Raw genomic sequence first — 13479 nt, forward strand, 5'->3', positions numbered from 1 at the left:
TTGAAAATGCAATGACCTAAGTCAAGGTTTTTTATGAAAGAGGTGTCAGTTTGTGTAATACCCGAAATTATAATTTTCCAATTATTTTTACTAAATTGATTTGGTACAAGTAATGGATAAATATAATACACATTCTTACTAATAGGTTCATTATAATAATTAGGCCAATTAGTAACAATGGGGGTAGTTTGGACATTTCCCACTTAATTAAGAGTAAAGGCTTATTTTGTGATCCCTCACCCTCATTTCTCTTGCAAAATTCAAAATTTGGGAAAGAGAGTAGAAGCAAGAAAGGAAACGTGAATAGAAGGAGGGGAGGAACAAAGCCATAGCCATCCTTCAAGCCTTGCATGAACCAAGATCCAACCTTAAGCTCAGATTTTCGTCCCCAATCTCATTTCAACTTCATCATCTTCATCTTCTAGGTGAGTCCTTTAGATAGAGATTGTGGGAAAAAGTTTTATGGGTTTATGTCATTTTGGGGCTAAGGGTTTTGAGAGTAGATGCATTATAATCCTTGCTCATGCATGTTTTGGATTCTTTTCCAGTAGTAATTCGTCTATGTCTTATTATTCAATCAAGGATGAATGCATATGAATATTTGGGGCTTGGAAACCCCAAATGCATTTCAGAATTTTCTGTGCGTAACAGAGTTCGCGTAGCGAACTTTGGCTCGCTGTAGCGAACCAGTAGCGAAAGGTCCTGGGAGTTTTCTGGGAATTACTCGCTGGAGCTCGCTGTAGCGAATCGGGGCTTTGCTTGCAGTTCGCGTAGCGAACTGGACTTTACTGAAGATGATTTTGCTTCTGTTTGAGTTCGATGTAGCGAACTAGTCTGATACAGAATTTGTATTCCATCCCTAAGGAATGCAGTTTCGTCCCGTATCGGGAACCGAAAGCCTCTTATGACTTGTATGATATCCTGACAATGTTTTAATTGTTAGTTCAATTATTCATGAATACTCGCTCATGCCTACCGATGTAATTATGATGTAATACAACTATATGTAATGAATCATGAATGATTGTTCTGACCCGCTGTTTTGATTAAACATTCGGGATTGTTGCATTGTGTGTTTGGACGCTTGTTATGCGTGTGGTATGCTAAAATCGAAGTGGGCCACTACTAGGTGGTAAGGCACCATTGCATATGGACTAGTTTCCGATAATACCATTGCAAGTGTGCTTGTGAGAGTCTTTATGGCGTGTCTCACCTGGAGGAATACACCTGGCATTCTTGGTATGATAACACACCTGAGCTACCATTGCGAGTGTGCTTGTGAGAGTCCTTTTGACGTGTCTCACCTGGACGAATACACCTTGCGTTCTTGGTATGATGGAGTTGTGATGCCAATTAGGCGATATCACTTGGATAACTCACCTCTAGTGGTGCCACATAGGCTACACCACTAAGCTCCTAACCGGATGGGCTTGTATTCGCACTTGCGGAAACCATATTGCATATGGATGGTGATGAGGCTGTGACGCCGTGTAGGTAATGTCACTGCTGTAACTCTTCACGGATGGGATGCCATATAGGATTTATCAGTTTCATCTAGCGATGGTCTTGTGCGAGTCTTCTTGATGATAGGTACTTGGTTACTCACCGAGGGTGTGTGTGCGGCCTAGGTAGATTGGTCGTTACCACTTCTGGATTCCCCGTACATGGGTATGGGTTTGCATACGTGTTTGTTGTACTATTGGTGTACTTGTGTTATGATGACTCCTATGGTGGACGATTCATGTGTTTGCTCCGTACTTGTACCGGATGTGAGCACAAACCCCGAATCAATAGTTGATTCGCTTTTGTGATGCATGTACCCTTTAGATCTGAGTGGATCCATAGGATAGGTGGACTCACTAAGATTAGTAATCTCATCCCATTCCAATTCTTATTTTTTAGGTGGTTCGAGGCAAGATCGTGGTAAGGGCAAGATGGATTAGTCCTTTGGTGACTCTTAGATGGATGTTTATCTTTTGTTCTATCTTCGTGCCTCTTAGCACTTATATTTGGATATTGTACTAGTTATGATGTATTACTTTGGCCATGATACATTCGGCTTTTGTTCTACCTTGTACGGTAATGTACTTTATTTTCCGCTGTGATATTATGTATTGTTGTCTCTACGTACCATTATTAATACTTTACGCATTATTCTAGACATATATGTGTGAGGTGTTACAGTTGGTATCAGAGCAGGTTGATTCTCAGCATTGCTAAGACACATCATAATGCAGTACAATTCTGCCTCATATGTGTATTGTCGGCATGATTCCTTATGTCTTACTTATGGCATTAAGCCTGATCAACTTGATTCCGTGTGTAGGACAGACACGGAGATGGCTGAGCAACGCAGAGGTCCTGGAAGGCCCAGAACGAGGAACGTGGAGCCCGAGCAAGAAGCTGGAAATGCAGGCGTACCTTGGCAACAGATGCAACAGCATAATCAGACGATGATGCAAATGATGCAAGGTATGCACGGGCAACAACCTCCTGCTTAAGTTCCCGTTCCGCAAGCTCCAAATAGACCAGAATTTCGTGCCTTTTTCCGAATGGATCCTCCGGGGTTTGCAGGTGGTCTTGACCCGATATTAGCTCGTGATTGGTTGGCTGGTATGGAAAGAGTGTTTCAAGCCATCCAGTGTATTGAAGAGGAGAAGGTGATTTTTGCTGTCAAAAAGATGAAGGAACCGGCTCTTAGGTGGTGGAATACCGCATCTACCTATTTCACGACACAAGAGATTCCTAAGGACTGGCATCACTTCAAGACGGCCTTTTTGGAAAAGTATTTTCCTAACAGTGTTCGGACCCAGAGAGAATGAGAGTTTCAGAGCTTCAAGCAAGGCAACATGTCTGTTTCAAAATATGCGGAGAAATTTGAAGACATGGCTGACTACTCACGATAGGTTGTTTATGCTCCTGATGAGTTGTGGAAGATTGATCAGTTCTTGATGGGTTTGAGGGCCGACATTGCTCACAGTGTGTCCCAGAGGGAGTTCACCAGCTATACTGAATGCTTGAGACAATGCTACATTGTTGAGAATAGTTTGAAGAGGGCTCAAGAGGAGAAGAACCAAAACAGGACTAACTTCAGGGAACAAGAAAGATCTGCTCAACACCTGAAGCCCCGTAACTCTCCAACAAAGAAGAAGCAGGGTTATGGTGACCACTCTAATTATCCTCCTCAGTATGATAAGTCCAAGAGAAGACGCCATGGTGAATGCAAGCCATTTCCAGTTACTTGCTACGAGTGTGGGGAGCCGGGCCATGTTATTAAGAATTGTCCAAAGAAGAAAGCTCCTGAAAGGACTGCAAGTCGTGTCTATATCTTGGATGCGAAGAAGGCGAAAGGAAACAACAATCTTATAGCGGGTACGTTTTATGTAAAAAATCAACCTTTATGTGTTTTAGTTGATTGTGGAGCTATGCATTCTTTTATCTCTACCGAGTGGATTGTAGTCTAATCTTTTAAATTAAATAGGCTTTTAAAAGATTGTACCTTATATTCTTAGAATTTAAATTCAGTAGTTTGTATTTTCAAGGGTTATAATATTTTGTATTAAGGTTAGAGTACCCTCCATGCTTTCTTAACCTCATTTTACATCATTTTGCTTATGAAAAAAAAATTGTTTTTTTAAATAAGTCTAAGGCTTTTCAAATTAAACGAAAATCTTATCTAACTTAAATTGGTGTAAATTAGGCCACAAGCCATGTTAATAGATCTGGCATATTTTCAAGCTTAAAAACTATTATGTTCCAACCTAACAACTATCATATATTAAACCTTTTATTTACGAGAAATTCTTCGACTAGAATCTTTCCAAAAACAATATTTTCACACACCCTTCTCTTGTAATGAAGAAGAGTCATATCCCACCTTTCCAAAATTTTATGTCAATAGAATATAGAAAATCACTTTGTGTCTACCTAATATTTTATCTATTTATAAATATTTGATGTGTACTTACTATTCAACACATGAATTATACAAAAATATTACCCTTGATGTAAATTTGTGAATTGTGATTATGTGTATTACTAGATATTGGAGTGGAGAGTGTGTCCTACGCCCCTATAGGCTTTGTGGGGAACCTATCAATAATATTAAAAACTTTATAATAAAAAGCATAAAATAATAGAAAGATAACAATAAAAAATAACAATCATACTAGTCACATTCATTCAGTAAACTTGCTTTTTACGTTTGCTAGCTTTAACCATTCCCGTCGGCGTAGTCACCGGCCGTCAACCCTTTCCAAGAGTGTAGAAATATGATGGCGTTGACAACCATGGTAGTATATAAGCTCCATGCTTCCAACCTAACGTACAAAAATTTATTGCTACCTTCAAAGCTCAAAGACAATAGAGAGATAATAAGCATCTAGATATATAGGTGGTGGTGCAACTTGTTGCAAACTAATTTGGAGATTAGATGAGTTCTTCTAACGGCGGTGTGCCGCCGGGGTTTCGATTTCATCCGACCGACGAAGAACTACTTCATTACTACTTGAAGAAGAAACTTTCCTTTCAAAAGTTTGATATGGATGTTATAAGGGAGGTGGATTTGAACAAGATGGAACCTTGGGACTTGCAAGGTAAAGTAGTAATTTTATTTCTTCATGATATATTAATTTGCTTGCATATTCTCAAAAATAAATTTTATCATCAATTGTTGCAATATTACACCCATCTGAACTTGAATGAGATGGTAAACGATCTCTTCTAGTTTAACCATAGGTTAGGCTTCGATTCAAGTTTTTGAGTAGCAGTATTAAATTATCTTGAGAGAGAGTTTTACTGTTTATTATAGTCTTCTCTGACTTGAGAGATTAGTTTATACAGTTGCGCACAGATAATACTTAATTTATGCTCGGAAAAAAATTGTTGAAATATTATGTTCCATTATATGAATATGTTTAGGGTTTACTTGTTGATTAGAATATTTTACGATACACAGAAAAGTGTAAGATTGGATCAACACCGCAAAACGAGTGGTACTTTTTCAGTCACAAGGACAGAAAGTACCCAACAGGATCAAGGACTAATAGAGCAACAAGTGCAGGGTTTTGGAAAGCAACAGGAAGAGACAAATGCATTAGGAATACTTTCAAGAAAATTGGAATGAGAAAGACACTTGTGTTCTACAAAGGTAGAGCTCCTCATGGACAAAAGACTGATTGGATTATGCATGAATATCGCCTTGAAGACGGCAATGATCCTACCAATGTAAGTTTTTCTTTATTGTAGTTCTTAAAAAACGAGTCTTTAATTATAATTCAAATATTAAAAAATTGTTGAAATATTTTATCCAATAGAACGCAGAATTGAACATGTAATTTCTTATTTCTAAACATGCACTATGTGTGAGATTCACCCTAAGTTTTTTTAAACAAATTTTAAATTGCGAAAGCAAATACGGTTGCGATTGGGGTCAATATGTTGTGATATCGTTGTAGTGTGAATTTTTATTGAAAATATACATTTGAAAATTATTTAATATTAAGTTTTTTCATTACATCATAAATAAATTGATTTTTAAGAATATGAAATTTTAAATTTTTGATAAAAGTACTTCAAAAAAAAAACATCCGCAATTGTGAATTAATGGAGTTCATAATACAGTCAGACGCGTGATTTTAAATCACATTGCAATTGTGATTGATGTGGTTGGAGAGACGACCACATTAATAATATTGCAGTCGCAATTGCGATTGATTGTAATTTAAAATCATATATATTAATATAAAAGATAAAAAGAAATATATGATTATGGTTTTACATTACGATTGTGGTCGCAAATAAAATTGTGGTTGTGAGTGTTGCGATTGAGGTTATTATTGTTGATGCGGCATGAATTTTGGTTAAGACTGTGTTTGAAATGCACATTTCAAGAATATTTAATGTTAACATTTTTCATTACTAAATTGAGTTTTAAAATTTTGAAATTTTGAGTTTTGGTGAAAATATTTGATGAGACATGAGTGAAATTATCTGATGTGATTTATAATGTTATTGGATGTCTGACTTTAAATCATACTGCAATTGCATTATGATGAGATTGTGGAGACTAATGCATCTGCAATATCGTCCGCTAGGATTTAAAAAGAATATATGGTGATATTTTGTCACTTAAATCTATTTGCAGGAAGATGGATGGGTAGTGTGTAGGGTATTCAAGAAGAAGAACTTATTCAAGATAGGAAATGAAGGTGGATCCACACACAATCAAGATCAACAAATGAACAACATTTCCTCTACCAATCCACGCTCCTTCATGCAAAGAGAAAACCACTACTTATTACATCAACAACAACAACAAAACCACCCTAGGAACCTAACTGGTTTCGAGCTAGAAAAACCCGAACTCGGTCTCCATTATCAACACTTACAAAACTCTCAATACTCACACTTCCATTCCCAACTCCAACCTCAACCTCAACCTCTTCTCCACACTCAAAAGCCTCTCGAGATGAACTTTGACTACTCATACGCAACATCTTTACCGTCGGAACAGCCTATAATAGTTAAACAGCTTATGACAAACCCTAGAGACTGTGAAAGTGGAAGTGATGGTTTGAGATACCAAGTTTCTGAATCTGGTATTGAGGTTGGTTCATGTGAACCTCATCAAGAAATTGGTGTAGGAAGAAGTGAAGGAATGAATGAATGGGGTATGCTTGATAGACTAGTGAATGAAGAGTCAACAAAAGAAGCCACTAGGTTTGAGGAAGATAATCCTCATCATCAGATCAACCAGCTTTCTTTGAGGGGAGAAATGGATTTTTGGGGCTATGGAAAACAGTGATTTTCATTCCCTATTTTATTATAATTATATTGAAATCAAATTAAGACTAATTATGTGTACTATACTAAAATTTAAGTTTGGATGTCATGCATTAAATTATGGGTATGAAAAGACATACACATAACTCTTATTATTATTACTATTATTATGATTGATATTGATCTGTGAAGATTGTTGGTAATTTGTTAATTACAATTTTGATTCATTGTTTATCATATGTATACTAGATGCCAATTTGAAAGTAAATTTGATTGTTGTATAAGTGATCTTCCAACAAAACTTTCAAGTCTTCCTCTATGGATTCCTACCAAGTAAATAGAGGCTTGCACCAATGTCAAACTCAAAACAAACAGGACCCTCCCTTATCCACGTCCCATCCGGTTCGTTCATGGAATAGTTCGTGAGAAAATTAAATTAAATTAAACTAAATTATAGTAAAAATTTACTTGAACTGAAATGAACCGTCTCAATTTACTAAAAATCAAATCGAATTAAAATCACTTGTTTGGTATACCATTTTGAAATTCCGTTTTGAACGTTAGAAGATAATTTTTCTTAAAATGAACCGTTTATTAAAGAACCGAACTGTTAAAATATTTTTAAATATTTTGTAAGTAAAAAAATTTAACTTAATTTAAGTATTTTTTATTTATTTTTAGTTCGATTCGGATTCAGTTTCAGCTTCAGTTTGATTCTAAATTGTTTGTGTATATGGTTTCGTTCACTAACAAAACATAAGAAGTTTTGGTGTGGAGATGGACTTTTGTTAGGAAAATTATCTAAGTCAATTATAATTTTTACGAATTTAATAAAAATCCTCTTTTTTATTTATCGTAAGATGCAACTGGCATGTAATTTTCTAATAGTCTTTTTGCTGAGAATCTTTTTGTTTCAAGTTTGAGAACTTGGGTTCTCCAATCAATATATTTTTGTTTAAAAAAAACATAAGAAGTTCGATTATTTTATAACCAATTCAATTTGACGATTAAATTCAGTTGTTGGATTTTTTTTTAACAGCCCTATCCATTGTTTAGTTCCTCCTAATAACATAAAATAATCTTGTAAATGATTTTGCAAGTTAATTAGATTAGAGGAGGATTTTAAAGAGGAGGACTCCGTTGAAGGCTTCATTGATTGGGTCAATTGTGACTTCAAGCAAGGTAACACTATTCTTTTTTGGCATAGTTGTTGGTTGGGAGATCAACCACTTTGTGTTTCCTTCCCTTATTTGTTTGATCTTTCAAACAATAAACTTTGCAAAGTTAGTGATGTCATCTCTTGGAGCAATGGTGCACATTCTTGGAATTTTGATGTTCTTTTTGATAACCTTCCCGCCGCGGATGGTTTAGTTTCGGCTTTCGACATTCAATTGAGAGACTTAAAAATGTTGTTGGATGGCATTGTTCCGAACATTCTCGAACATGATGATTTCCATTGGAATCTAAATCCTACCGGTGTGTTCTCGGTTGCTAGCGTGTCCCATTTAGTGTCCAATGCTAAAGACATAGCTTGGCTAATTAACACCATCAAATTGTTGGAAGTCATTTGGAAAGCCATCATCCTGAAAAAGGTTCAAATTTTTTCTTGGAGATTTTTCATCAATAGACTACCTTTAAAGGATCTTTTGGCTAATTGAGGAGTTCCTAATCTCAACTCTCTTGATTGCTTATTTTGTTCTCACCATCCGGAAACTTTGGACCATCTTTTCTTTCAATGTCAAGTTACGAAAGCGGTGTGGGAAAGAATCTATGCTTGGTTGGGGAATGACTTCGAGTTGAACATGGAAGAGTTCAAAAGTTTTGGTTGCATTCAAGAAAAGGTGAGGAAAGCCAACACTAGAGTTATTCTAAACTCAATATGGATTGCTCTAATTTGGTGCATTTGGCTAATGAGGAATGCTATTGTTTTTGACAATGCTACTTTTAGTTTTGATATCGCTATATCCAACATCTTGTTTCTTTCTTGGAGATGGTTAAGTAGTAGTAGATCTTCTCCTAGAACTAGTTTATATGATTGGTACAAGTTACCTTTAATTTGCTTCAACTCTTTATAGAGTTTTCGTTGTAAGGGTTGCACCCCTAGTGCGATATCTTATATCATTGCTTATTGAAAAAAAAGATTAGAAACAGCCTATACACGTCCAGCATGATTTAAAATTGCTCTTGGAATGGAAGCTAAGTTGTTAAACTAAAAAATACTTTGAAGTTGTATACTAAAAAAGAAAGTAAATTAAGAAACAAGATAAACATTCATTGATGAATTACATAAGAGGCCAACCTAATTTTAGTTATCTTGAGAATGAATCTCCATAAATAGTAAGAGGCCAACCACGAGGGTTAGAGGCCAACCAATATGGCTAACAGTTTGTTGGTGCACTTGGAAGCATAGAAATGACATAGTTTTTAATAGAGTCGACTGGGATATCGATGATCTTTTCTTCCAGATTTTTTGGTACTCATGGTGGTGGTTAGCTATAGATTCTAAGGATAGAATTCGTTGTAATTTTTGTGAATAGTTTAAAAATCCATTGCTTTGTTCTTGATATCTTTGCTTGATCCAGGTTTTTCCTGTGTTGTTCTCTTGTAAGGGTTGGTGTACCCCTTGTACCCACACTTTCTTAATTCAAGAGTTGCTTATAAAAAAACCACGAGGGTTAGAAGGGTTCTTTTATAGTAGTTTTTTTATTGACGTCTTCTGCGAGATAAAATTCTTACTAGAGGGAATTTACGATTTAGTTGTTTTTTTAATAAGCAATGATGTATAAACTGAGTACAGAATGTACTCAAAATGCATATTACAAGGGGAACCACATATCACCAGCATCTCCACCATAGATCTTATTTACAAAAATTTAAAGGGGAATGAAATCATTCATAAAAACGTAATTAGTCTTTATAAAAAAAAAGTGGGCTGCTGCAGCTAATGAAATATAAATGGGCCGGGCTCCAACTGTAAAATTTTGATAATTTTTAAAAAATATTATTAAAAATAATTTAAGAAAACTTAGAAAAAAAAAGTTAATACAAAAAGTTAAACAAATTAAATAAAAAATTAAAGAATTTCAAAAAAATATTATTAAGAACAATTTAAGAAAACGAAAAAAAAAGAAATTAATATAAAAAAGTTTAAAAAATTAAATAAATAATTAAAGAATTACACGTGGCTTAAAAAAATTAATAAAAAATAAATTAAAAATCCAGCTAGATTGTCAAGTCACTGAAAAATAGAATCTGGACTGAAATAGTACATCTAGGGGCTATAACGATAAAATCTAAATATTACGAGAGGGTTTTACAAAAAACAACATTACCAGGGGATTAAAGTAAATCTCGCTAACATTACAGGGGTTTGTTGTATATTTAACCCTTCATAAAAGTTACAATCAACTTTTTCTTTTGAACCTAACGTTAACCACCACCAAGAAAACATTTTAACTTTGTGCACAATTTCATCAAAATTTAACATAACATTTCTGAAAAATAATACCATTACGATGATTTCAAATACACCAACAAGTTGTTAACCAAAAGACACCCACTCTATTAATTGAACACTCTCTGTGCAATTTGACCAACAACTTCTCGAAATGACTGCAACACTACTACAAATCACCAATAATGTCCATATCCATCCAATCCTGAATCTTAATCCACACAAGCTTTATCATATTGCAATTGATAAACAAATTATTACAATCCTTCACCTGCAATCTAAAAAAAATGCAACAACTATCATTATTGTTCTGAATAATTTCTTTTGCGACAAGCAGAATCCTCGTAGGCAGCTCATTCTTTAGTAATCTCCACCCAAAAATCTTGACTTTGGAAGGAACCCACACGTTCCGGACAAATTTTAAGACCTTTGCAGATTCTCCAAATTCCCGATCCAATTTAGATTTTTTTTTGTATGGGGGATTGAAAGAGTCGGTTTCTTTTGGGGTGTAATCAGTTTGTTTTGGACTGGTTTTTGGTTAAAAAAACCCTATGATATCTTGAAACTATCAGTTTGGCTTGATTCAATTTAACATTTTTCAAAAATGGAATCAACTCAAACTAATCGGTTTAGTTCGGTTTGGTTTGGTTGATCGGTTTACCATGTCTTTTTTTCAAACATTATTGTATTCTCCACTATCATGTTTTTCTATGTATTTTATGCTATTATTTTTTAAAATAATACATTTCATGTAATTTATTTCATGCTTTATTTTTTCAAACAAATTACAAGTTTTTCTTTATCTATACGAAACAGTGAGATGATTTTCATTGCATCGTGAAATAAGTTCACTTTCAAATATAAAAGTTGACACTTGGCATTAGAAGGTTGAGAAGGAATTTGAATGCTTAACAAATAACACAATAAAACACACATTAATTAACATCTCTCACACCTCAAACACACATCTAAACTATTTTGTAACAAGCCTAGAAAGAACTTTGTTGAAGAAGAAGAAACAAAAAATGTGTAAAAATTATGAAAAATAACAAAGAGAACTTGAATACGAAGAAGACGACTATAACATATCAGAATGGCAGTAGAGAGAGCGGCGGTTGTAACGGGGCAGCAAGAGCGGTAGTTTAGTGAAAATAAGTTTTTATGACTTATGGTTTCTACTTTCTATATTTTGAAGTTTGATTTCTAGATGTGTGTTTTGCTAAAAGGAAGAAAGTATAAACAAATACAAGATTTAGAGCGTAATTATATCTATTGGTTCGGTTCATCGCTTTAACAATTCCTAAAAACTAAAACCGAGAATCGAAGCAAACCACATCAATTTTTATTGGTTCAGTTAGGTTTTAGATCTGAACCAAAAATAATAATTTTATTTCGATTTGGTTTGGAATATTTGCGTAATTAGCATGTTTATCCACTTACACTCCTAGATTTATCATTGTGTAATTAGCATGTTTATCCACTTACACTCCTAGATTTATCATTGTGTTCATTACTTATTAGATGGCTTATGTTATATGGTATAAGACTTTTAAGTGATTTGGTTAGTTATTAGTTCTTTCTGAGGATCTTGGTCCCTATTTGAGTTATTTATCCGCGTGGGTGGTAGGTCTAAGATTATGAGTGGGTTGTAATGATCTAGCATTCTGTTATTTGGTCGGTTTGGACTTTTTGGAATGATATACTTCATCAACTAATGTGAAAGACGTGAAAGAAAATAGCATTTTCAAGACTTGAAAATGATATCCACGACAATGTTCTTGTAGTGGAGTGTTTTTGATGTTTCTCTTGGAGAAAGATACTTTTGTTGATGGAGGCTTTCTGTGAGTTTGGATATAGTGAATGCTACCCTAGTAGAGGGTGGGGTTTTATTGTTATGGTTTCTCATTTATGCTTTGGTTTTTTTGGCTAATGTATAATTTATTTTGTTTTGGTTTTTTTTTAATTAATTGGTTTTCTTTTGTTTTCCACGTAATCAGTAGGTACATCTTGTACTAACGGATTATATTGTTCCTTGTACTCTCTGATGGACATTTAGTTTCCTTTTCTATTATATATATATATATATATATATATATATATATATATATATATATATTATTCGTCATTAAAAAATATATTAAAATTGTTCTTAGAGATAAAAAATTCTTAAAAATCTGTCATTATTATGTTTTGCGACCAATAAAACGACCAACACTTTTCTATAGTACTAGTCGATAACTTTTAGCGGCGACCGATTTTGTAACCAAACTTACAACTTATTTTGGGATTGATTTTAATTGATTATTAAAAAAGAAAAAAATTAAATTTTGGACCTCATTGAGAATGAAACCAATGATACCATGGTAGTGTATAACACTTCTAAAAACTCTAACACGTTGCTTTATTTTAAACAATATTTCAATCCACCTCTTGATACTCTTAGGTATCCGGTGAAATTTCATTTTTGTCCCTGATTTCGGAGATATACATCAGGAAGCAACTTTTTTTTTGCCAAAATTTGTTTTTTTTTCGGAGTTTTATCTAAAAAAGCATTATAAACTACTGAACATTGGGAAAATTCAAATTAATTCACTTCAGGAGATCTTCCGTAGATATATCTACGGAACTTCTTAAAAACATAATGTTTTGTAGATGTACCTTTGAAACCTTCTGTTATATTTTAAATCAACTACATTTTACTTAAAAACTCCAATTTTTTTGTGCAACAACAAAATAATACATCAAAATATAGTACATCAAGGTAGTGTAATGTAAATTCAATGGTATATAGTACACCAAAAGAATACATCGTATATATAAATCTTCCAAATAGTGTCATATACATAATCAAAATAAATTACATCAATGTAATAAAAATACAGACATCAAAATAATCAGCACGATCACCACTGTGTGTGTCGGGCAACATCCTTTCCTTCGCCTCTCATGCCACCTCTGCGTCCACCACCTCGTCTACCGGCTACTCTGCCACTATCGTCAAGTGCCCACATGTCCTGACACGATGTTTACGCTATAAAAATGCCCCATCTACCACCCTCATGTTATCATCCAGTATACACCTGTGATCAGACCCCTCAGGGAAGAAACCATCGTCAATGCGTGTCTCCGCCATCTCAAGTATCTCACGACAGCGAGGAAGAACATCATTAGTGTGCACAGTGAAGTACCAAGTGATGTACTCGTCGGTGCAGCTCTAGTCTACCTCTACTTTGGTCGCACAA

General features: G+C 34.5%; 1 protein-coding gene across 1 annotated transcript; it reads left to right on the top strand.

The window, feature by feature from the left end:
* Positions 1 to 4358: 4358 nt before the first annotated feature.
* On the top strand, positions 4359 to 6966 carry LOC131618565 (protein BEARSKIN1-like). The gene is made up of 3 exons (XM_058889758.1): positions 4359 to 4595; positions 4958 to 5226; positions 6146 to 6966. Exons 1-3 carry the CDS (start codon positions 4433 to 4435, stop codon positions 6803 to 6805), a joined length of 1092 nt encoding a protein of 363 aa, XP_058745741.1. The 5' UTR covers positions 4359 to 4432; the 3' UTR covers positions 6806 to 6966.
* The last annotated feature ends 6513 nt before the right edge of the window (positions 6967 to 13479 follow it).

Source organism: Vicia villosa, linkage group LG7, assembly GCF_029867415.1.
Source record: "Vicia villosa cultivar HV-30 ecotype Madison, WI linkage group LG7, Vvil1.0, whole genome shotgun sequence".
Lineage (NCBI taxonomy): Eukaryota > Viridiplantae > Streptophyta > Magnoliopsida > Fabales > Fabaceae > Vicia > Vicia villosa.